The sequence below is a fragment of the Cydia splendana genome, chromosome Z, assembly GCF_910591565.1.
Source record: "Cydia splendana chromosome Z, ilCydSple1.2, whole genome shotgun sequence".
In the NCBI taxonomy this organism is placed as follows: Eukaryota; Metazoa; Arthropoda; class Insecta; order Lepidoptera; family Tortricidae; genus Cydia; species Cydia splendana.
The window spans coordinates 4,344,089-4,370,123 of NC_085987.1; the positions used below are offsets into that span (position 1 = coordinate 4,344,089).

At 39.3% G+C, this 26,035-nt stretch overlaps 1 protein-coding gene and 1 long non-coding RNA gene across 2 annotated transcripts in view; both read left to right on the forward strand.

Moving 5' to 3' along the window:
- Positions 1–1,550: 1,550 nt before the first annotated feature.
- On the forward strand, positions 1,551–12,603 carry LOC134804283 (myrosinase 1-like). The gene is made up of 12 exons (XM_063777280.1): positions 1,551–1,596; positions 3,111–3,217; positions 4,184–4,331; positions 5,491–5,657; positions 5,999–6,131; positions 6,886–7,007; positions 7,172–7,260; positions 7,582–7,729; positions 9,756–9,916; positions 10,217–10,369; positions 10,624–10,715; positions 11,739–12,603. Exons 1-12 carry the CDS (start codon positions 1,574–1,576, stop codon positions 11,875–11,877), a joined length of 1,482 nt encoding a protein of 493 aa, XP_063633350.1. The 5' UTR covers positions 1,551–1,573; the 3' UTR covers positions 11,878–12,603.
- Positions 12,604–22,308: 9,705 nt separating this feature from the next.
- LOC134804316 (uncharacterized) overlaps positions 22,309–26,035 on the forward strand; it is a 35,803-nt gene continuing 32,076 nt past the window's right edge. Inside the window, exon 1 of the long non-coding RNA XR_010146106.1 lies at positions 22,309–22,359. This is a non-coding gene — a long non-coding RNA (uncharacterized LOC134804316). The remainder of the gene's footprint in view (positions 22,360–26,035) is intronic.

The following is a 26,035-nucleotide window of genomic DNA, read 5'->3' on the forward strand; positions in this document are numbered from 1 at the left end:
GCAGTTGGTTTCCGCAAAGGTCGCAGTTCTAACTTAAGGCACTTTTCTAGTAGCAGTTGGTTTCTGTGAAAGTTGCAGTTCTAACCTAACCCACTTTTCTAGTAGCAGTTGGTTTCTGTAAAGGCCGCAGTTCTCACCTAACCTAACCTACTTTTCTAGTAGCAGTTGGCTTCTGTGAAGGTCACAGTTCTAACCTAACCTAACCCACTTTTCTAGTAGCAGTTGGTTTCTGTAAAGGTCGCAGTTCTAACCTAACCTAACCCACTTTTCTAGTAGCAGTTGGCTTCTGTGAAGGTCGCAGTTCTAACCTAACCTAACCCACTTTTCTAGTAGCAGTTGGTTTCTGTAAAGGTCGCAGTTCTAACCTAACCTAACCCACTTTTCTAGTAGCAGTTGGTTTCTGTGAAGGTCGCAGTTCTAACCTCACCTAACCCAATTTTCTAGTAGAAGTTGGTTTCTGTGATGGTCGCAGTTCTAACCTAACCTAACCCACTTCGCTAGTAGCAGTTGGTTTCTGTAAAGGTCGCAGTTCTAACCTAACCTACTTTTCTAGTAGCAGTTGGCTTCTGTGAAGGTCGTAGTTCTAACCTAACCTAACCCACTTTTCTGGGAGCAGTTGGTTTCTGTGAAGGTCGCAGTTCTAACCTAACCTAACCCATTTTTCTAGTAGGAGTTGGTTCCTGTGAAGGTCGCAGTTCTAACCTAACTTAACGCACTTTTCTAGTAGCAGTTGGTTTCCGTAAAGGTCGCAGTTCTAACCTAAGCCACTTTTCTAGTAGCAGTTGGCTTCTGTGAAGGTTGCAGTTCTATTCTAACCCACTTTTCTAGTAGCAGTTGGTTTCTGTAAAGGTAGCAGTTCTAGCATGTCCAAATGATTTAAATGCATTTTTTTTTGCAGAACAATTTTAAAAACGGCTGACCATTTAATTACTTCCCTTTTGAAAATTACGAATTTCATTATTCCGAGTTTACAATAGATCGAATTTCTGAATTCCGAATTATTTTATTTCCGATCGGTCAATGATTTTTCGGAATAGACAAATTCGGAAAAAAAAAATCGGATTTTTTAAAAATCGGAACTTTAAGCTTTCGTTCATATGACAATCGGATTTTAAGTATTCGGAAATAGCGCAGTCGTGATTTTCTTCTTTCGTGGTTTTCAAAGTCGTGATTTCGATATTTCGGACGTATAAAAAACCGTGATTATGAAAATCGAGGTTATGAAAGTCGGAAAAACATATTTCGGAATATTTGGGTGTTCCCGTGGGCTATCAAATCCGCTGCAGACTATTCTTGGTCTGACTCTAGTTTCTTTAAGGCCGGTACAGACGGACTGCAATTTGTATGGCAATTGCTGCAACGTCGGCTGCACTTCCCATACAAGTTATTAGGGGTTGCAGTCCGTCTGTATCGGCCCAGATCGACATTTTACGGGGACTTTAAGGTCCATATGCAGTGCCAACCCTACAGATTTTTTTTCGAAAAAAAACAGATTTGCTTACTGATAGAGGGTATATAAAGATTAGGTAAACCGTCTATGAAAGTGTTGATTATCTTATCAATCGTTCACAAGATGGAGCTGAGAATGGCTGTGGGGTAAGTAGATGGGAATAGTAGATTGTTAACCAAGAGATGAAAGGCACTCATTTCTGCCGATAGTCTGAGTTAAACACTCTACTTTTTATTTCGAATACGAGGAAAGTAAAATGCATGTGTATTTTTAAAAACATGACTAAGTATACATTTTTATACTATCTTTTGAGGGTACTTTCAATTAACAATTTAGGCAAAAGTATCGTTATTTATGGAATGAGGAGTCAAATATCATAATGGAAATTGTACACCAAATCGATTTATACCCAAATTTCAATTGCTTACAGTAACAAAAATCGTACTTGGAACCTAAAATGGTCTAGTGCAAAAACGTATAATTTTCTTCACACCTTTTAGAACAACAATGACCTCTTCTTCTTCTTCCGACCTTGTCCCATTTCTAATTGGGGTCGGCTCTCCTAATCCTCCTTCTCCAGAGATATCGTTTCTGGGTCGTTGCTGAATCTAAATTGTTACTGGAGAGATCCTTTTTAATAACTGACATCCATGTAGTAAGGGGTCTGCCACTGCCACGAGGATATGGTCCCGATATGAGGCCTAACGCACTTTTTGTCATGTGATCATCTGGTCTTCTCATGACATGGCCGTACCAGCGTAAGCGCGATTCTGTGACTTTGTCTTGTATTGGCCTGATCTTGTAGCTTCCGCGGGTGTAGACATTAGGCACTTTATCGAGCATGGTCACTCCTGCGGCCCACCTAAGCATCCGCATTTCCGCCACGTGCACTCTGTTCAGCTGTAGCTTGGTAGTCAGCCAGCATTCCGCGCCATAGACCACAACAGGTCTTACTGCGGTTTTATAGACCTTGCCTTTTATTTTTAGAGGCATTCTGGGATCGCAGAGGACTCTCTTAGAACAACAATGACCCTCTTTCAGAGCATGAGAAATGAAAATTAATTATTAAATTAATTAATGAATTATAAGGTAGGGACAAACTGAGCCCACGTACGCAACGTATGCAATGCATTATGAAATCTGTACGGATGTTATGGACGTTCTTTGTCTACGTGACAGCGTGATAAAACGGTATCCGTCACTTTCATTCGCGCTCTGTTAAAAAGTGACGCATATTTTGTCACATGGATAAAGCCATCCATAATGGCCTGCTGGACTCTGAAATTTGTAGGCTTATAAAAGTTATAAACAGTATAGAGTTAGATCAAGAAAAATCTGCAGTGATTTTGATAGCCCACGCAGTGCAAGTGTCATTTTAAACGTCAAACTTCTATGAAATTATGACGTATAATTAACACTTGCACTGCGTGGGCTATCAAAATCGCTGCAGACTTTTCTTGGTCTAACTCTACTTGTCATACGCCACGCAACGCATTATAAGTATTATTAGGTAAGTATGTTTCAAAATATACAAATTTCAGGGTCCAGATTTCACGAATACTCAGGAAAATCCCATTTTAAGTTTCATCCCTATTCACCCCAGTCATCTCTATTCACCCCGGTTGACGGTATTTATTGTTTATCATTAAATTTTCTATAGGTTACTATCCCTGGCGGCAGATATCGCCTGCCAGAGCTTCCCACCAGGGTTCCAGTTCGGAGTGGCCACCTCCTCCTACCAAATCGAGGGGGCATGGAATGTCAGTGGTAAGTAGTTAGACACTCGTGTGTGGTCACAGAATAAATAATAGTACGAGGTAGGTACAGAAGACTCACTCTCTAACAAAACGCGTCTGTTACGATCAGGACAGATATGGCCGCTAGGTGGCGACAGCGCCACGCGCGGCTTATGGCTAGCCACCAAAATTGGTGTGGAACGGGTGTACTTTTAGCTACCTGTAGCAAAGCGACGAAATCGCGGAGTGAGCCACGCCTGGTGTGGTGTATGCAGGTTACTAGTAACTAATATCGTAAGGAAAAAAAACACTAATTAAAAGCACCTATTACAATTGCCATCAGACATATTGGACAGCGCCAAAAAGCTCAAAAATATCTGAACACACTCTAATCAGGGGTGCGAAACTCTTCCTTTCGGGCATTCTCGGCTCCGTTCGCCTCAGCATTGCTCCGAACAATTATTAGGGTTAGCACAACTTGACGTCCCTTTGCGTGTACGACAGATAAGATAATGACCTGAATTTCGAGAACCCTAAATAGCCGAAAGGGATAGTACCATACATAAGAAAGGGCCAGCATGATTCGTCCCTGAATCGCTGTCAAACTTCGGTTTTGTAGGAAATTTCCTTTCTGTACGGTAATACTATTACTTACTGTAAGACTCTAACGCTTTTACAATAAAGGCGCGTTCAGATAGCTCTATCGCACGCGCTTAATTATATTTCCGTCCCGCCCATGACACCGGCGATCAATGCCATTAGCGCGACAGCATTATTAATATTATGCGCGTGCGATAGAGACAGGAAGGGGCGAGTCAATGTACCAAATTCTCCGTGCTAAACGTCCTTACTTTAGAGCGGAGTTATATATATATATATATATATATATATATATATATATATATATATATATATATAACTCCGCTCTAAAGTAAGTATATATATATATATCTCTGCTTTAGAGTCTTTAGACACTTTTTTAATTTGTTATTGGCAGACAAGGGTGAAAATATCTGGGACCACCTGCTCCACATCAGGCCAGAGATCGTGGTAGACCAGAGTAATGGTGACGTGGCTTGTGACTCCTACCATCTCTGGGAGCAGGATCTTGACCTCATTGCGGAGATGGGACTGGATTTCTACAGGTGACACACTAATTTAGAAAAAAATCCTTATATAGCGATAATTTAATTAATCATCGATAAACTAGAGTGACAGTATCAGTTTTATCTCAAATAACTACTTAGCTATGTTATACTGCTGCGCTAGGGTAGCGATATACCATTGAAAATTAAACATATGTTCGTGTTATTTTTCAATCGAGCCAACTTTAGCAAGGTTGGAGTCTGCCCTCCTTACAATAAGGTACCTTGTATAGCTTAGTTTAAGTGTGATTTTTTTCATGGTATTTGCCTTTTAAAAACCTATAACAATTCAAGAACTATTTTGCGTCAGCTCCCGCTTAATGAAAACCTTTAATGCGCATACGCAAGTCATCAGATCTTCGCTATAAAAGGCTTTAGATAAGCATTTATCTTGCAGCGATCCGTGTTAACTTTATTTTATGTATATTAAGATCCTAGCTCTTTGAAGTGCGTTCATGAATAGCTAGTATAAAACCAAAGTGTACAATATTGGAATTAGGCATGTGCCGTTCTCAAGTACGTACAACTAATACTACTTAAATAGCAACACTCCTAACTGTACATCTGTGGACCTTATACAAATGGCATAAGGTCCACCGATGTACAGTTAACAGTGTGGGCGATGGTACAGTCAGCATCATTAGTAGCGGATTATACAATGTTTCAAAAGTATCTGTCATAATGCCGTTTCATGTTATTTCACAACATTTGTCGTTTTAAAATCATTAAATTCGGAGCAACTGCGTCTAACACATTTTAGAAAAAGATCACTTAAGTATATAGATAATACAATAAAATTTAACGACTCTGGTACATATATATCTCCCATTTACCTTATTTAAGTCTCTTGTACGGAATAAATGTAAGTACCTATCAAACCTTAATTCACTTTAGATTCCCTTAACTTTGCGACGCCTACAGATTAAGTCGCGAGCGAGTTAAGCATAGGTACCTAAGACTAACAAAATATGTATGAGCCAGCTACATTCCATATGACTCTTAGGAATCAAAGAAGTAAACCTAAACTTCCACAGATTCTTTAAACTCTCGCGTTTTGTACACATATTTAATTACACAAACGGGTCTACCGCGAATTAAAGGTAAAAATAATGAAATTATATCACGGTAGACCCGTTTGTGTAATTAAATATTTCCACAGATTCTCCATAAATTGGGCTCGGCTCCTTCCAACGGGGTTCGCTAACAAGATCAGCGCAGGCGGTCGGCGCTACTACGGGGATCTAATCTCCGGACTGCGCGCGCGCGGGATCGCGCCTGTCGTTACGCTGTACCATTGGGACCTACCGCAGAGCCTGCAAGACCTCGGTACGTCTATACTGGTCGAAGCATAACACCCCGGCATCAGATCTACTCGCCACTGCTATGAGATACTTTCACTGTTTTCGTTATATTGCGACCAAGTGCTGGAATGATATTCCTTACCCTGTGAGATAGCATAAAACAAAAAAAAAACATTAAAAAAATAATCTTAAGAAAATTATTTTAATGAAACAGAAAACAAGGATACCATATGAGTACTTGGTTGGATTTTGTATGTTATTGTAGCAACAAATAAATGTCCCTCTATCAATCATGAGCTCGTCTATCAAGCATATCAATATCTGTCCGGCTTTCCAGCTACCTAGTTTTTTAAATTTCATATTCAGGAGGCTGGGCGAATCCCCTGTCGGTGGAGTGGTTCGCGGACTACGCGCGTGTGGTCTTCAGTTTGTACGCCGACCAGGTGGACACCTGGATCACCATCAACGAGCCTGTCTACGCGTGTGAACCGGCTTACAGGTACCTGAATCATCAAATCATCATCATCTTCTTCGCGTTTTTTTTAATTAGCCCGTTATAGTGTGCCACTGCTGGGCAAAGGCCTCTCCCCTTGATTTCCACAACTCCCGTTGTAGTGTTTTTTCCTGCCAGTTACTGATGAAGGCGTCTAAGTCGTCCTGCCATCTCCGTCTGGGCCTGCCGCGTCCGCGCTTCTTTTGCGGCATCCACTTGGTGGCTATACTAGCCCGTCTATCCAGATGCATGCGGTAGACGTGACCCGCCCAGTCCACTTCTTCACGTTGTCCCGGCATTTTACCACGGCTCATGGGAGCCTGGGGTCTGCTTGGCAAATAATCCCAAGAATTGGCTTAGACACTAGTTTTTACGAAAGCGACTGCCATCTGACCTTCCAACCCAGAGGGTAAACTAGGCCTTATTGAGATTAGTCCGGTCCTCACGATGTTTTCCTTCACCGAAAAGCGACTGGTAAATATCAAATGATATTTCGTACATGAAGTTCCAAAAAACTCATTAGTACGAGCCGGGGTTAGAGGTACAGTCACCTGCAATAATATGTTACTCTTCGAAGGCCGCAAAAATATGTGACACACTCTTATGGCTCTACAAATAAGATCGAGTCAGATATTTTTGCGGCCTCCGTTGTGTAACATATTATTGCAGGTACCTACCTGAATATTTAATTAAAATAATTTTGAGTTGACGAAAGTAAAGGAATAACAACATAAAAAAAGCCATAACTGTCTGGTTACAGAGGCATTGCAGCCCCAGGACTTGTGAACGAGGTGGGGGCGCTGCTGTGCTCCAAGTACATCCTGCTGGCGCACGCGGCGGCCTACAGGATTTATGAAGAAGAGTTTAAACCTAAATATGGCGGTGAGCTTTTGTAATACTTAATGCTGTGGCGCGAAGAGCCGATCCTTGCCTCTGGCACCAAAGGTCGCCAATGTTTCTCCGTTCAAAGCCGTTTCTGTCCAATCGACGGCGCCGAGTTCGGATACCTTACCCTTACCCCCACTTACTTACCCTTTATTTAACAGGTGAAGTGTCCGTTGCCAACCACGAGTTCTGGTTTGAGCCGAAAACTGATGAAGACCTGGATATAACAGTATTGGCCAGAGACTACGCGGTAATGTTTCATTGAATCTACCACCTAAGTTTTATTATCGCTCTTCTCAAAAATGACCAGCAAAATTTACTAGGCTGGTTATAAATTAGGCGCCAAAATAGTCAAAAAGATAAAAATATTGCAGGCTCGAGTTACGCCACAACTATGTTAGAAACAAATCTCATTGTTTGTCACAGGGTTTGGGAGGTAATTTTAATTTTCTTCAATTTGAATCATACCTAGTATACCTACCTATATTGACCTACCTTTTATGTACCTACCAAAGGAATGCTTTTCTTTAACCTACATTTGTTATCAATACTATTTAATGTATTTTTTTAGTTCACCCGCTTCTCCTACCCCATATATTCCACTGAAGGGGGCTGGCCACCGCTGGTAGAAGCATTTATGGAAGGAAAGAGTAAATCGCAGGGATACCCTCGGTCCAAACTGCCTGCGTTTACTCCAGAAGAAATTCAGCTGCTGAAAGGTATCCCTGCTCGCTAGGGCTTAGCGTTTAACTGAAGCTGAAGTATGAAGTCCTTATGGATGGTCAGCTGAGGGTTATGAAAGCTTGGACGCATGAAGCTGATTTATATTGTGTTAAGTAGAGAGACCGAGGAGTTTGGCATGGAGACAGTTTGAGTCGAAGAAAAGTGTGAAAATATGGATGAAATTGACTACAAGCAGAAGTGGGATATGGAAGTAGAATTAGCATGGTCACAAAATCACTAGCAGAATCTCTTAAATTATTTACGCAGTATAGGGTCAGCCAGGGGCAAAGCACTCTTAAAAATACAACAAATGAGTTTAGACCTAGAGCCACTTACATAGACGGTTACCTACATATCAGAATACCGAAAATCGATTTACCTAATGTTGAATCACCTATATGCTCTTTTCTCCTATTTTTTTAAATACCTAATGATCAATTAACCTAAGCTCATAACACCTAATGAACGAATTACCTATTGCTCGTTTCACCTACAATTGGTTTACCTAAGCTCAGAATACCTATGCTCGATTTACCTAAAGTTGAAACACCTAATACTCGAAATACCTAAAGCTAATATACCTAATACACGAAACGCCTAATGTTGATATACCTAATGCACGAAATACCTAAACTCGGTATACCTAATGATCGAATTGCCTAAAGTTAACATACCTACTGCATTTATTACCTAAAGACGGTATACCTAATGATCGCATTACCTAAAGTTAACATACCTAATGAACGAAATACCTAAATTTGATACACCTAATGCACGAAATACCTGAAGTCGATGCACTTAATGAACGAAATATGTACCTAAAATCAAAAATAGAATTATTGTTTAAGGTGTATTCGGGTATTACCGAATGTCGGATAATTCCGAAATTCAGATGAAAATCACCCTTAATTCCATCATAATAAAAGTCTCTTTTCGGAATTATCCGACAGTTTTCGACATTCGGAATTACCCGAGTAAACCTTAGTAGAATATTATTAGGACATACAACATTTGGTATTTTTTTTTTGCCAAATCATTCAATTGGCTTACTATTTTTTATTATAATATAAGGTCTAGTCATTTGCCAGAGTCGAGATAGGTGCGACGACGAGCAAAGCGAGGAGGAGCGTGTTAGGTTAACTACGACCAAACAGTGCCAAAACCGACTTTTATTCATCGTCATGATGTTAACTTACAAAAATTAAGTTTTTGATAAGATAAGATAACTAATTTTGTATTAGACTTACGAAATCATTCTACTACCTAAAAAGTAGCGTTTCAAAAAGTGTATTTTTAAGTTGTTATCCAAACGAAACAGTTTCTACTGTAAGGTTGGGAAATCATACGATTTATTGGGTAGAGTTGCCACTTGATCATTCGGCAAAATGATATGAATTTTCTACTAGGTATATAGACTTTAGGTATTCCGTGCATTAGGCATATCGAAATTAGGTAATTCGTTCAGGAAGTATATCAACTTTAGGTATTTCGTGCGATAGGTTTAACAGTTTTAGGTATTTCGTCCAAGTTTAGGTACATCGTTCATTAGGTATATCAGCTTTAGGTGATTCGTGCATTAGGTATAATAGCTTTAGGTGAAACGTGCAGTAGGTAAAACGTGCATTAGGTATATCGTGCATTAGGTGTTTCGTCCATTAGGTTATTTGAGCTTAGGTATTATAAACTTAGGTCAGTCAATGTTTAGGTAAAATGATCGATAGGTAATTTAAAAATAGGTGAATCAAGCATAGGTGATTCAACATTAGGTAAATCAGTTTTCGGTATTATATGTAACCACTTAGACAATGTGCAAACGCTCTTTTATGTCTGGCGAAAGTATGCCATGAATACGAGTACAAGTGGCTCTAGATCTAGACTTCCAGCCCACAAGCAACCCAACACACACAGCAAGCAGCCCAATTGCAATTCACTCTTGTGGTGTACTCATTTTCACATTTTATTTGACAGGCCCTGGTATCCTTTTCAACAGCAAAGATTTATATTATGTTTATTTATTGACAGGTTCCTACGACTTTTTCGCCATAAACCACTACACTTCGAGGACGGTTCGAGCTGCGCTGCCTGGCGAAGCAATAGGAGCGTTTTCAGTGGACGGTTTCGATGAAATCGGTGCTGTGCTCGAGAGTAGACCTGAGTGGGGATCTGGACTGAGTTGGCTCAAAGTAAGTAAATCCTCTTGAGTCCCAGAAGCCATGGGCGTACCCAGCATTTTTTAAGGGGTGGGGCACAAGTAGGGGATGCTGTGTACGTTGTAACAGGGTTCGGTTAATCTGCCCAAAAATTCTTAGCTTCTGCTCAGAGACCAGGGTGGGGCAACTGCCCCACCTTGCCCCACCGTGGGTACGCCTATGCCAGAAGCCCTTATAAAGTTAAAGTTCTTTATTTCAAAACGCAATTATACATTTAAATTTGATGAAATAAGCCAAAAATTTTTTTTTAACAAAAACAATATTATCTTCTAGGTAAACCCAGAAGGTCTCAGGAACGTGCTGAACCGGATCAAACAACAGTATGGAGATATTAAGATCATAGTCACAGAAAATGGATTCTCTGATTTTAGTACAGACTTGAATGACATTGGACGAATCGAGTACTATAAAAGTTATTTAGAACAGGTAAACTCTTTGTTATTTTATTACCAATGGTTTCAAAAGTAAAGGCCTATAAGGCCTATCTTGATGAACAGGCCGTTCATATAATTGAACATTCTCGTTTGGTATACCTGTGTAGAAGGCTACAACGCGATTGGTTGATTAGTTCGCATCACGCGCGCGATTGGTCGCAACTAGTCGCGTTATACTGCACGATTGGCTCGAATTCGTGCGTGACACCCAAAATGACACCGCTGAATAAAAGTATTCCTTGGCAGGTGCTGCTGGCTATAAACGAAGATAAAGTGAATGTGGTGGGATACACGGCGTGGTCGCTCCTTGACAACTTTGAGTGGAACTCTGGCTATCAGTAAGTTTTAAAGAGGATCTGGAGGACTATTAGCCAAGATGACAATTGTTAACGCTATCCGCCTCTCTATCACGCATCCATATTAGTGCGATAGAGACAGAAAGCGTTCCATTGCCATGTTGTCGAGCAAAAGACTAAAGCCCGTCTTGAAGCCACAGACGTACAATGACGATTAATTACGCTTAATAATTTAATAAAGAATTGAAGTGTACAAAAGGGAAAGCATCACGTATATAAAAATTTCAAAAGCGGGAAAGTGACAGTTTATAAGATACAGATGAAAAACGTGACCACTTTTGAGATTCTAACATAAATGTAAATGTAATACTGGAAAATACGAAAAGCTGTGTTCAGGAGATACGGTGGGTGATTGTAGATTCGAAAATACTAGTACAAAAGCAAATAATTTACGCAATCACTTGTTATTCCTGAATTCAATAGGTACTTCCAATGACACTTAAAATCATTTCGCACACGTCAAAAAGAAGAAGAAATTCTTCTTTTTGACGTGAAGCCGACTGCCTGTGAAGCCGATGGTCCTGGGTTCGAATCCCGGTAAGGGCATTTATTTGTGTGAAGAACACAAATAATTTTATTCCTGAGTCATGGGTGTTTTCAGTATGTATTTATCTATATAAGTATGTATATCGTCGCCTAGCACCCATAGTACAAGCTTTGCTTAGTTTGGGGCTAGGTTGATCTGTGTAAGATGACCCCTAATAGGTATTAATTTTTTTTATTTATCTATTTAAACGTAAAGGATGGCTCACGCTAGACCCGGCCAGGTCCGTGCCGAGGCGTCCGACTTGTCATTTCCTATGACGGCTGATCGGTGATCACGTGGTGCTTTCCATAGAAAACGAAGCGCCGGAAGCTCCGGCCCGGCCCCGGCCCGGTCATTCTTTAGGTGAACGTCTTTAAAAACAGGGGCTCGGATCAAAAACCAGATGTAACGAAAAGTTTTATGGCGCGGTGGCTTATATCTCTGTAAAAATATTAATAAAACTCAAATATTGTCCACAGGTCACACTTCGGTATGTACGCGGTAGATTTCTCGGACCCCCGGCGCCCGCGCACCCCCAAAGCATCGGCGCGGTACTACAAGAGCGTCGCGCGCGCAAAATCTTTGGACGTAGGGAATTTTACCCAGTGGCGTAGCTAGGCGTGGGCGAAGTGGGCCGTCGCCCACGGCCTCGCGCCCCAAGCGGGGCCTCGCGCGAGGCCCCTTCGGGCACCGTGAAAGAAAAAGGCCTCACAGATGCGACTTCGCGCACGGCTAGATTAGTTCACGCTACGCCACTGATTTTACCACAATGAACTGAAGTATTTCTGAAAGTACATACTTACATGAAAGGTCCTATAACAACTGATGGTCTAATTTTTACCCGACAAGCAACGCAAAAGCAGGGTTATGATTTTGACCGGAATGTATGTGGGTATGTATGTATGTTCATCTGTTCCCTCATAACTTCTAAAGTACACATTATAATTAACGTTGATTATGTTATGACTATTGACGATCATATTAACTATGGAAAAGTACTCGAATTGATCCTATATAATTTATACTCGTTGCATCCGATATCGGATCGGATAGTGTGAAAACGCTCTTTAAGATAAGTGGTAGACAAATAAAATTATGTTTTAAAATTTCGTGTTTTCTATAATGTGTAAAATGTAAAACTACTCCAGCTACATAAAATAGTGGAAATTAAATAAAATGGAACTAAAAAAAATCGTACTAAAGAAATTGTTGCCTAGTTTAAGCATTTTACGTCAAAAATGTGACAGTTACGTAAGTATTAGGCGCCCTCAATAATTTTCTATAATTATTTTTCGGACTATAAATATTGTTCGCTTCACAATATATTATTATTTTAATTACTCTTTTATTATTTACCTACACTATTTAAAAACCTATCGAATCAAAATAAAAAGCTACGTAAGTAATCTAAATTAATTTATATTGCGCGTAAGAGTTTTTTCTCAAACATGCAATGAAATATTGCTGTTATATTCCTTATAATAGGCTGCGAAGTATGACGTTTCAGGTGCGGCTAGAACAAAAGGTCGTTAATGGAATTTCATACACATCTTGCAGGCCTAGGCCGGCAAAGTCCTCTTTTTACACGACTGCCCAAACAAAAAGAGTGTATTGTTTTCAGCGTTCATGTTTGTATGTATGTGAGTTTCTTTATTCCACCTTAACTTCTGAATGCCTTAACCGATTTAGACGTATGATACATCATTAGAATCCTTACGTCATCCCGGGTAACATAGGCTATGTGACGTCATTATAAAAACAATATGGCGGACTTAATACGCCATATTACGCAACCTTTAGAAAGAAATATCGTGCAAACCTATCGAGTAGGGTATCAAAATGAAGGGCTGTGAAAGCCGATTGATAATATATATGCAACATGTGGGTTTAAGTTTCATTTTGAGAAAGTAAGAATTGACAAAATATGTTAAGAGAAGCTAATCTCATAAAACCAAATATTATTATTGAATGGGATACTTATTAAAATAAATGGAAAGGGTTTGACCGCTGATCATAAAAAAATATAATTATATTATATTAGGTAGGTACATACTACTCATAGTTTTTAAAACATGTTCGTAATTGCGCTTATGGAATCGAAAAGTTTAAAATATAACTTCTATTTATTAATCGATACGATACAGAGTCCGTCTAAGCTAACTCTGCACCGACTTTGGCAGAACAAATCGTGAAAGTATCATTATAACCGTATGGTTTGATTTAATTTTAACATTTATGATGATGATGACATTTTTTTTAAGGCCGAAGGGTGAGCTCCACGTAGGGCCTACGGCTCAGAGCGTAAGAAAGATGTGCGCTTCCTGCAACTTGTCCAAGTATATGCACTCGGTCCAAAGCCAGGCGCCAAAGACGCCCCCACACTAAAAGGGTCAGACGTAGCCCGACGTACACGTACGTGACACGCTATACGCTTACCAAAGCCGGGCGCCTTTGGCGCCCTCATACTCAAAGCATCGGCCGTAGCCCGACATACGTGGCGCGTTGTACGCGTTCCAAAGCCGGGCGCCTTCGGCGCCCTCATACTAAAAGAGTCGGGCGTAGCCCGACGTACATACGTGGCGCACTGCGCGCGGTCCAAGGCCATCAATCAATCAATCAATTATTTATTGATAACAAGTGTTACACGTCATTTAACATTTTCTGTTTACACAAACTTTACATATCGAGAAAGATTTACAATGATAAAATGTCGTTATTGGTTTAGGAATTAAATTACATTATACAATCTAAGATTAGTATAATAATTTTTTTATAATTTATTTTACAGGTGGATAGATGGGTCAGTGACTTGTAGCAGTTTACGAATTCGTCAATACTGTAGCACGCCATGTCCAACAATATCAGTTTAAGTTTTTTCTCAAATATTGAGTCCGAAGTAGCTTTTAACTCTTCGTCTAGAGTATTGTAAAGTTTTATGCCTACTATGTGTAAGGATTTCCTAGACTTTGCTAGACGTCGCGGTGGTACGTATAGGAGGTTGCGTCTACGCGTTACAGTCTGGAGTTTTTGGTGATTAGAGGGAATCCATTCGAGATTGCGTCGTATGTACTTGCATGCTTCGAGTACGTATACAGAAGGTAACGTGAGAATTTTCAGCTGCTTAAACAACTCCTTAGCATGGTAGTCTGAGGGTTTTTTAGCCATGATACGGATTGCACGTTTTTGTAGTTTAAAAACTTTTTCACGTTCCGCACATATTGCCCATAGGTCCACACCGTAGACTAATATCGAATGAAAGAACCCGGCGACTTCTACTTTCTCATACTAAAAGTGTCGGGCGTAGTCCGACGTACGTGACACGCTGTACGCATACCAAAGCCGGGCACCTTCGGCGCCCTCACACTTAAAGGTTTTGGCGTAGCCCGATGTACGTGGCGTGCTGCACGCAGTCCAAAGCCAGGCACCTTCAAATCTCTCATATTAAAAGTATTGGGTGTAGCGTGACACGCTGTATGATTACCAAAGCCGGCCTCATACTCAAAGCGTCGGGCGTAGCCCGACGTACGTGGCGCGCTGTACGCGTTCCAAAGCCGGGCGCCGAAGGCGCCCTCATACTAAAAGAGTCGGGCGTAGCCCGACGTACGTGGCGCGCTGCGCGCGGTCCAAAGCCAGGCGACTTCTACTTTCTCATACTAAAAGTGTCGGGCGCCGAAGGCGCCCTCTTACTCAAAGCGTCGGGCGTGTACGAGGCGCGTTATACGAGTTCTAAAGCCGGGCGCCTTCGGCGCCCTAATGGTAAAAGAGTCGGATGTAGCCCGACGTACGTGGCGCGCTGCACTCGGTCCAAAGCCAGGCGCCTTCGACTCTCTCATACTAAGTGTCGGGCGTAGGCCCACATACGTGACACGCTGTACCCTTACCAAGACGCCTTCAGTGCCCTCTTGCTCAAAGCGTCGGGCGTAGTCCGACGTACGTGACACGCTGTACGCATACCAAAGCCGGGCGCCTTCGGCGCCCTCACACTTAAAGGTTCTGGCGTAGCCCGATGTACGTGGCGCGCTGCAAGCGGTCCAAAGCCAGGCGCCTTCGACTCTCTCATATTAAAAGTATCGGGCGTAGCGTGACACGCTGTATGATTACCAAAGCCGGCCTCATACTCAAAGCGTCGGGCGTAGCCCGACGTACGTGGCGCGCTGCACGCGGTCCAAAGTCAGTCCCCTCAACATTCTCATACTAAAAGTGTCGAGCGTAGCCCGACGTACGTGACACGCTGTACGCTTACCAAAGCCGGGCGCCTTCCGCGCCCTCTTACTCAAAGCGTCGGGCGTGTACGAGGCGCGTTGTACGCGTTCTAAAGCCGGGCGCCTTCGGCGCCCTAATGGTAAAAGAGTGGGATGTAGCCCGACGTACGTGGCGCGCTGCACTCGGTCCAAAGCCAGGCGCCTTTGACTCTCTCATACTAAGTGTCGGGCGTAGGCCCACATACGTGACACGCTGTACCCTTACCAAGACGCCTTCAGTGCCCTCTTGCTCAAAGCGTCGGGCGTAGCCCGACGTTCGTGGCGCACTGTACGCGTTCCAAAGTAGTCGGGCGTAGCCCGATATATGCGGCGCTCTGCGTGCCTTTCTGTACTGAGGACGCCCTCGCAAAAGTAATATAAAGTGACTTCAAATGATTATTAACGAAATCATGACCCCAAAATTAATTAAATAAATAAAAAATTAAAAAACACGACTGCGAAAAAGCGAACTGAAAAGATAAAAATATTTTTTAGTTGTGTTAGTTATTCAACTTAATGAATGTAAAAATTCAAAAAAGTATAAAATAAAATAAATTAATTAAAAATTAAAAAACACGACTGCGAAAAAGCGAACTGAAAAGACAAAAATAATTTTTAGTTGTGTTAGTTACTCAACTTAATGAATGTAAAAAATTATTAGAATATGAGTGTTTAGTGAAGGTTATAAACAACAAACGCAAAAGTTTTATGCTCATTTAGAATCGTGATTGTACCTGTGTATTTTATTTCAATTGCAGTCGGGGACCTTTTAAATGGGAAAATGTCAATACATCAAGGTCCCCGACTGCAATTGAAATAAAATACACAGGTACAATCACGATTCTAAATGAGCATAAAACTTTTGCGTTTGTTGTTTATAACCTTCACTAAACACTCATATTCTAATAATTTTTTACATTCATTAAGTTGAGTAACTAACACAACTAAAAATTATTTTTGTCTTTTCAGTTCGCTTTTTCGCAGTCGTGTTTTTTAATTTTTAATTAATTTATTTTTTTAATTTTCATTTCACAGATATTTGTGACACAGCATCGTGGCATTCGTCCATTAAAAAAAACTAGAGGCAGTATTTGCTTTATGGTTCGTAATGACACTCTGCCACACGCCTATAAAAAAAAAAAACAATGTTTGCTATAATTTGCAGTTTTATTTGTATAAAATCAACATGAACTTAATAAATAATACATTCTATAATTTTATAATCGAACGAGCGAGCGAAGCGAACGAAGTTCTTACATTCGACTTGGGACACGCGGCTGGCTAGGGGCACGTCCCGGCATTTCGATGTTTTTAAGCTGAACTATCACAGGATAGTTTGATACTCAAGAACTTAAGTAAATTTGTTCTAATTTAAATAAAATTGGGTAAACATGTAGTCGGGGGGAATTATATTTTAGTCATTAAATTATGAGCAGGCTCGATCAAGAGGTTATTGAGCTAGAAAAGCTTAGAAGGCCAAAAAGCTGTTTGTGAGGGGGCTTGCTATTCTGGTCATTTTATTTGCGAGAAAGTATGGTCGAGTTTGGTATCAAATGAAAGTGCTCGGCTTACACTTTTATAATAGCGTTTTTAAATTTACCATTTTGAAACTATTAGCAAGATAAAAATAAACATAATATAGGTATTTGACATTTGACAGGAAATATTTCGGCTTACCACAGATACAGTTTATTTTAATCTATATGGTGACTTAATCCTCCTGTGAACGGTGACTCCTTAGAAGTCGGTTTATTTTTCTTAAAAATTATTTTCTACTATTAGGTCATTACCTATGAAATTGGCGTTTTGTTCGGAGAATTTCAACGAAACACGAATTTCCATACAATTAATTTTGCGGATATTTTTTTGATGGCTAATTCAAACCAAACAAAATTTTTCCAGTAATTTTTGACACCTTTAAGGTATGTTTTCAATATCTCCATTTCTTGAAAATTGGTACCATTAGAAAAATATAAGTAATTTTAATACTCGAACCGACAGCACATGAAAAGACCTATTTTCAAGGCTTAATTCTGAACACTTAACAATAAAAAATAACAATTAATTGCTGTCAAGCAGTTTGGCGAAATCATATTGTAGTTTTATTGTAATTGTGTATGTACTTTTGTAAAAAAAAAAAACTAGGATCAGACTTATATCTATGAACAAAAACGCCAATTTCATAGGTAAGGACCTAATATTTTACGTCGCACTATACGAGTAAGTAGGTGCAACAAAATCGCTCTATATAATTTTTTCCTAACCGCGAGTTATCAGTTCGGGGCGAACTACTAGTTTTAAATTATAAATTTAACTACACAAATAAAAACATTTAAAATATTTCATCTAAACTTTAGCGGTAAAAAGGTCTACTCAAACACGCGTAGTTATATTTTGTAAATAGTTATGGAGGTAAAGTTGAAAAATATTCATTCTGTTTTATTGGATTTATGGTGCGTTGTTGATTATTTGACTTTAATATGAGTTCCGACGAAATAATGAAATTAATATTAATTGTAATCGTAGGTGTTGGAATTGGCAGCGTAAGCAGAATTGATTTTAATAACGTGCTGCCTCTGCCGCCAAATCAAAGACGAAGTATGTATATGGTTGCTTATGGCAATTTTATTATTTGAGAAACTAAGAAAAATGGCTTACAGTTTATTAGAAACAGTTTTGTGGCATATTTTAAATGAATGTAACTACAAATTCGTCAACACTGTGAAAATTATACTTAATTTACTCCATGCATAAAGCAACGATGTATGTGAAACATGATATCAACATGAAAGACTATGTAAACTTATGTGACGAAAACGACAGTCAGACTGATACAAGGCGAAAAAATCAAAGATACATGAAAATATACGGGTAGTAAAAATACACGACTCGTGTAAAACATATGCGTGATAATGATATAGGTACGTGTTGGTTATATTTGGGTGTAGTTTACTTTTAGTTTTTTCTATGAATAAAACTTGGGTTTTCGTGGATTTTTTATTTTATTTATTTCATTGCATGTTTGAGAAAAGCACTATACATACCTCGGCGGGAAATGGGGTTGCCCGCGCTCAGACCTATCCGGCCTCGCTTCGCTTGGCCGTCTATATGTCTTCGGCCGGCAACCCCTTTCGTCCCGGCCTCTGTAGTAATGTACTATTTTAAGTAGGTTAATAGATCCATTGTTTAAATGTAGATAAGTAAGTTGCTATTCATAATGTTTTATTGATATTTTATGACATGAATGATAAAATTTATTGTCGTATAGTACCTATAGTATGTCACAAGTTATCATTAAAGTACACAGAATAGAGCCTAGACATATTGTTTATTCTACTGCTGACCCAGAAGATAGCCAATCGGAACGTATTTATGCAATCTATTATGATTGGACCTACGTTATTCTTATATACCTACCTACTAAAGGAATTGGGGCTAATTGGCATTTACTTACGGATTATTATTAGCGAAAGATTATTTTGATTGCTTTAATTGTGTTAGTAACAGAGATAAATAAATAATAAGAAAGCATATTATAATCTGCTATTTTAATCCGTATATGTGACGTTCCACGACGAAAGGTACCTTATGGGGGTCGGTACTTCATCTAACATCTAGTAGTATTCTACAGATGTAGTGCATAATTATTTTCTATCGTTTTTCACGGAAACTTATGAACGTGTCTTGCTATTTCAGTCAGTCTCGGTACAATAAGTACTGAGGTTGATTGAAGTAGCATGACAAATACGAACGTTTCCGAGAAAATACGATGGAAAACGATTATGCACTACATCTGTAATAGATAGGTATATTACTCGATGTCAGGGCCTAGGTACATATTTTTGGCGGTTCATTTTCATATCTCTCCTGTGTCCAAATACCTAACCACTGGAAGTGGTGTCATTATCATAAGGTTAGAGGAACTATCTCAAAATAGATACATAATTAGAAAAACTTCCTTACATACGAAAGCAGTTTGCCCGAGTCAAAAGTCTCAAAACGGAGACCTTCACTAAGCTTCGATCAATTAGCCAATAGTCGTTAACCCCTGGAGCGCCCCAGAATTACCGTAGTATGGAACTCCTATACTAGTTACCAGCACACGTGTCTGTTTAGGGCGCTCCACGGGTTAATGTAGGTACGTCTAGATATCCGCAGTCCGCGTGGCGACATGGAGTTTCGCTGACATCACACACGTGACACGAATGATATGATATGCACGTTTGTAAACCACGAGGTTTTTATGTTTCACAATAATAAACATAATATGTCCAAGGCGATTCTGCATTGACTTGGCGACTTCACTCAAGCGCCCCTAAAACCGTTTAGCTCACCCACAAAAAAACCGCTAAGGTTTGGTCTGTGAGCTCACCAAATGAAAACCAAAACTCTCAAATAAGGGAAATAATTCGTGTATAGGCAGCACATAGTTGTAAGGACCGGAACTTCATACTACATATTAAAGTAAGAATTTAGTATAAGATTAAAACTAATTGTTATACCCTGTCCGGGTTCATGTTCACTTATGTGTGTAAGGTCACTGTGGCGAAGTCACGGCATACTTTATTTTTTTTTTACTTTGGAGTGATCTAGTTCCGTTAAATATTCACCTATGTTACTGCTTGTAATCGCATACGATGAAGAATTTAATAATTAATAGTTTAGCCTTAGTGACAGATCATTTCAAGCACAAATTAAGCAAAAACACTGGCATTTTTTTAAAATTCGGCGAGTAGACGGACTTCCCGTGCAGTTTAAGGGAAGTCCGTCTAGTTATGATATCAGCCAATCTATAGGTGCGTATATGTTCGTAGTCAAATTCCTAAAAAGAACGGATCAAGACAATGAAAAGTGTATTTTAAACTTGTTAATATACGGTTCAGATTCGAAATAAACACCATTTTTCTAAAACAAAGGCAAGTCCGGCCTATATACTACGATATACTACCAAAATGGGGTGGTAAACATTTTTTGGCAAATAATTAAACATAATTATTTTTTTGATTTCCGAAATAAAAGATCAATAGTAATTTTAAAATGAATTTTAATCGTTTCTTTTAATTTACTGAGATCAAAATTTAATAAAGTAACGTCATGCGTAAAGTCAGGAGGATTTTTTGATACCTTATCAAATCGTTATAATATTAAAGTCGCAAAAACAGTTGGTAATCTCTGATTTAACGAAAGTCCGGCATATGACGGACTTGCCTTGAACATAATAGACGGACTTCCCAACTTAGTCAAATTTTAATATGATAAATTGTAGAACGTATAATTACAAAACTAAGCTAATTTCTGATATTTTAAAAATAGAATAAAGACAACTGGTTCTTATGCTACCTACGTAGTTACTTTCTGATGCACAATCTTTTCAAAAACTATTTTTAACAATTTTTTTTCGAACGGCTGTCGCACTATGACTTCGAGTTCAAAACACGAAATGACTTGTTGAGGCGGATTGCTCTGAAGTTGGTTGGCACAGCGCCATCTGTTTTACAGTGACGGAACTAGCGCGAAAAACTGGTTAATCGACTGGACTCCAAAGTCGCATACGCCTTCAAATTCAAAAGTTATAACGTGTTGACGGACTTGCCTTGTAGACGGACTTGCCCACAGTGACCTTACCTTGTATACTTATAATGTTGTACATGATTGCAATGATTAAATGATTGAACCCCTAGTGTACATTTCATTCGGTAGCGTGACGAGCGTTCGCGTTTGCGTTATGACTATTTTTGTATGGGATTTTGAACAGCGCGCCAAGCGGGACGTTTTGGAAACTCAAAATCCTATACAAAATGGCACAACGCAAATGCGTACGTCACGCTATCGAATGAAATTTACACTGATGGATGGGGGTGAAGCTAACAAAATTGCGACGTCCATAAACTATTTTTATTTACTATTTTTATGACGTTGAATTAGTATTTCCGCAATTCGATTCTGTGTTAAAATCACTTACTTTTCTATTCGACTCGACACGATTTATACCAACTATACAGGGTGTCGTCTAAATACTGGATCAAGAGATGACAACTAAGGATCTCGGAACAATAAGGTTCCTAACTGTCCGGCTCCGATTTCATTTATTTTGATATGATGATGATGATATCCTGTTATCCCTCATCAGGGACATAGGGCTCTCAGAAGGGATTTCCATTCTTCGCGGTCCAGCGCGGCCTCTTCCAGCTCCGCCCAGCCGAGGCGAACTGATGCCGCCTCTTTTTCCACTGTGCGCCTCCAGGTGGTACGTGGGCGACCTTGTCTTCTTTTCCGGGAATTTTCCAGGTCAGCCCTTGCTTGGATAGGTGATTGTTTGGCCTTCGTAAAACATGTCCTATCCAGCGCCATTTCCGCAGAAGTATCTCCTTAGCTAAAGGGTTTTGGCCAGTCAGTTCCCATAGTTTAACATTGGAGATGGTCCGTGGCCAGTAGACTCCTACGATTCGCCGCAAACACTTGTTTACAAACACCTTTATTTTGATATACCTAATGTTAACGAGTGGTCTAAAATAACAAACTGGTTATTTTTATAGCTGGCCAATCTTAACCTATTGGGAAAACCCTACCTACCTATGCCTATGCCTAGGTACATATGCTGTTATTATTATGTTGGTTTTTTCGGTCAATAAATTAATATTATTGGGAAAAATTGTCCTCCAAAGTACTGAAAACTGACTAAACCCTCTAAGGAAAATATGAGTTTGAGCCGATATACACAACACGTGCTTAATATTTTTGCATGTTTTCAAACATATTATAATGAAACCAGTAATTAACTATCAATTTGCTTGAACATAACCCTGTATAGAGGGCTTAGTCACTTTTCAGTAATTAAGAGGACAATATCTCCCAATAGGTGGAGATTGAGCAGTAAAAATACGTTTCTATCATTTTAGACAACTCTAAAATCAAACGGAGCCGGACAGTTGGGTACCTACCTTTCCTTGTGAGTATAATAAACTTATAGCTGACGCTTTGATCCCATGTAAATTCCGCGAAATCTTCGATTATAAAATACTTAAATACAGTTTTAATTCAGGCAACGCAGTCGTACAACCATAATAAAACAACTATTTAGTATTCTCACAAAACGTGGCCCGGTGCAAGGCACCACCCTGTATGGATCGTAAATCGATTAACTCCGATTGCGAGGCCAGCGGCGTACGGAACGTGACCGTCATGAAATGGCAACCATATTGGAAAATATTGCTCCTGATTCACTGTATATTTCACTTTGACCAAAATCCCAACTAAATATGATTGCTAGTCAAAGATTTATAAGCAGACATCGGATTTTATCACTAGATTATGAGTACCATTACATGATGAAAAAGTTACTATTATCTATTTAATAGCGACCCGCTTCGCACGGGTTAAGGATGACTCACGCTAGACCGGGTAGCTAGATAGTTATTCGGAAAGATACATTTCAAGAAAAACGCGATGATGAGTACATATAAAAAATCCTTTTAAAATACCTATAATCCAGTAACTTTGTCGAATTTTGTAACCTGGCTCTTTTGCGTCAAATCCGGTAGTTCTGAATTTTTGCAGACTTATTTATGATGTTGGCCCAATGAATAATACAAGTTTGTGACTTCGAGCGCCGAACGCAACTTTATCAAATATCGAAAATCCCGCGAAAATTTCGGTTTTCTTTTAGATTTGGGCGATTATAACCCTAAAGGACTAGTTTTTGATAGTGCCTTCTCAGGGCGTTTTTAATGTGGACTAGATTGGCTACAGTACGAGACTAGATTTGTCTCTGTACATTTAATCGTTTCCGAGATAAAGTTTATAATTTTTTCGAACTTGTATTCGTAGGCTAAGTAAGTGCAGTGACTATGCACTTTTGTCTCAGGCGATGCCGCTTGGGACAATTGTTTCTAACGTCTAACAAAGCTGATTTTAGCCGGTAGACACGAGATCGTACCGTGCCTACCTCCCAAAAAAGGGGGGAAATGGTCGGCTCCCCAGGTGCAATCTATGCTATATTTCTTCCTGCTCTTAGCAACTAGGGCAAGATCATTTTCATATAATTTAAGGACGAGCACATTATATTCATACTTTTAAAACGCCAAGTTAAGTGTTTTTTTTTTTACATTTTTACCTCGGTTTTTAACCTTTGACTTTGGCCATAATTACATTTCTATGGAAATCGTCACTCAATCCGCTACATATTTTTCCAAAAAAATGTATGACTGCCTGCTTTGAAGTGATACTTTATAAAGTATTCTATAGAATAAGGAATCCCTAATAATTATATGAAAATGATATATTACTTGCCCTAGTTGCTAAGAGCAGGAAGAAATACCTATAGCATAGATTGGACCTGGTGATCCGACCCTTGCGCGTCCCTTTTTGGGTACGGCACGATCTCAAGCTACCTGGCCAAATCAGCTTTGTTTGACCTTAGGAACAATCGTGCCAAGCTGCGTCGCCTGAGACACAAGTGCATACTCACTGCACTTACTTACCCTACGAATACAATTTCAAAGAATTATAAATTTTGCAAGGTTTTATTTCGTAAACTACTAGATGTACAGAGACAATTCTAGTCTCGTATTGTAGCAAATTTAGTCCACTTTAAAAACGTCCTGTGAAGGCACTATCAAAAACTAGTCCTTTAGGGTTATAATCGCCCAAATCTAAAAGAAAACCTAAATTTTTGGCGGGTTTTTCGATATTTGACTAAGTTGCGTTCGGCGCTCGAAGTCACAAACTTGTATTATTCATTGGGCCAACATCATAAACATGTCTGCAAAAAATCAGAACTACCGGGTTTAACGCAAACGCGAAATCTATAAAATTACTGTATTACTAAAGAAGAAGAAAATAAAGTTAGTTATGTCACGAGACTACGAGTATTTTCATACATTATTTAAATTTCTATTGGCGTTTTCTAGGAACGACTATCAACTTACTTAAAACACACACCCTTTCTGCGACAGAGCTAAATTAATAAAAAAGAAACTCTTGTTAGATCTTAGTCTTAGTACCTAGAGTCCTAATGAAACTTTTTATTATGTACGAACATTCGTACAGACCTCACATAACTCAACATTATTTTTTTCACTGAGATATATAACAGCCCCAGCCATAAAAGCATCAACGGAGACACTAATCGCAATACAAACTTACAACGGAAAACGGCGATATGTAAAACTAACAACGCTTCTTAGAAATTGCACGGACGTGGAACGACGACAGCGCTCAAGTGACGGTAAATATAAGTTTGTAACTAATCACATAACAAACATATTTTCTACAGTGGCCAAATTTGTAACTAACCGCGCTTTGTAAGTGTTGTATGGATGTCGAGCGACGACAGCGGTTAAACGACGGTAAATGTAAGTTTGTAAGAATCAGCCATTTTGTTTCATGGTTTCAGAAGTTAACGTCTGCGTTACGTTTGATGTAACTTATTTAACGGTAAGATCTGGCGAATAAAAGAAACGCCTCTATATTATTTTCTTGAAATGTCTGCATTTGCTCAGAGGGTGTATGGTCACGTTATACTCGTGATATAAAATTGACGTTACTTAGGTATTTTTACTATTTAGAGCCACGTGGGTCTTTCGGCCTTCCTAAGCGGCTTTCGGCCTGTCTTTGTCTACAATTTAGTCACAATACAAACATCGTGTGTGTACTCGCACACTATAAAAATCGTTTTAACGTCGCCTGCTTCAATTTACGCTTTGTTTTCCACCGTTAAATATTTTACAACAGTATTCACTCGATCCTCTCATATTTTATTCAGTACGCAAGATTTAGTGGTAACAAAATTACAGGGAAATTTCGTCTTTGAACTGTAAGGGGTAGAGTTAAGTTTTGAATGTCGCGGTTTTTACATGGGGTTTTAAGCTTTGGATTCTTTTAGAGATAGCTTTTATTTGTGTTCGGCTTTTGTAAAGCTATGGGTTTATTTAGCAGATTAATCGTCTCGGATATAAGTACAGTGTACAGTAGAACCTCGATTATCCGAACTACTAATATACATATAATCAATTCGTCGTTCATCAATTAACCATTGTTTTTCACCACACCAGCTCGGAAAGGCTTACTTTGCACTTTAAAAACTGATAGCAAAGTTGCATTTTATTCACATGTGAGGAAAAGTAATCAAATGCAAATTTTGAGTTGGTTTCTTATGTTTGCTCGTAGAATTGACTTTTAAATGATGATTTTGGATGATAATAGATATTTAATAACATTCATTTGGATTTGTATTGGTTTGATTTTGTTTGATATTTTACATTTAATATTTGCTTCGGGTTGGTGTGGTGAAAAATGTTGTGTTTCACTCGGGGGCAAATTTTGTTTAACCCTCATGCCTTAAAACCCTCGCAAAGCTCAAGATACCATTTTTCGGACCACTCGCTACGCTCGTGGTTCAATTTTGGAATCTTTCGGTTGCTCGGGTATCAATATTAGCACGAGCGGTTAAACTACAACTTTGCCCCCCAATAACTATTACAATTTTGTTTTATTAAAAGTGAAATGGAAAGTTTTTGTACACTGGAAAAAAACGT

Bases quoted from the DNA above. Each gene is read 5' to 3' on its own strand.
- LOC134804283 (XM_063777280.1), top strand. From the start codon at position 1,574: ATGGAGCTGAGAATGGCTGTGGG. The intron at 3,218-4,183 runs GTAAGTAGTTAG...TGTTATTGGCAG, and splicing joins GGGGGCATGGAATGTCAGTG to ACAAGGGTGAAAATATCTGG. The intron at 4,332-5,490 runs GTGACACACTAA...ATATTTCCACAG, and splicing joins ATGGGACTGGATTTCTACAG to ATTCTCCATAAATTGGGCTC.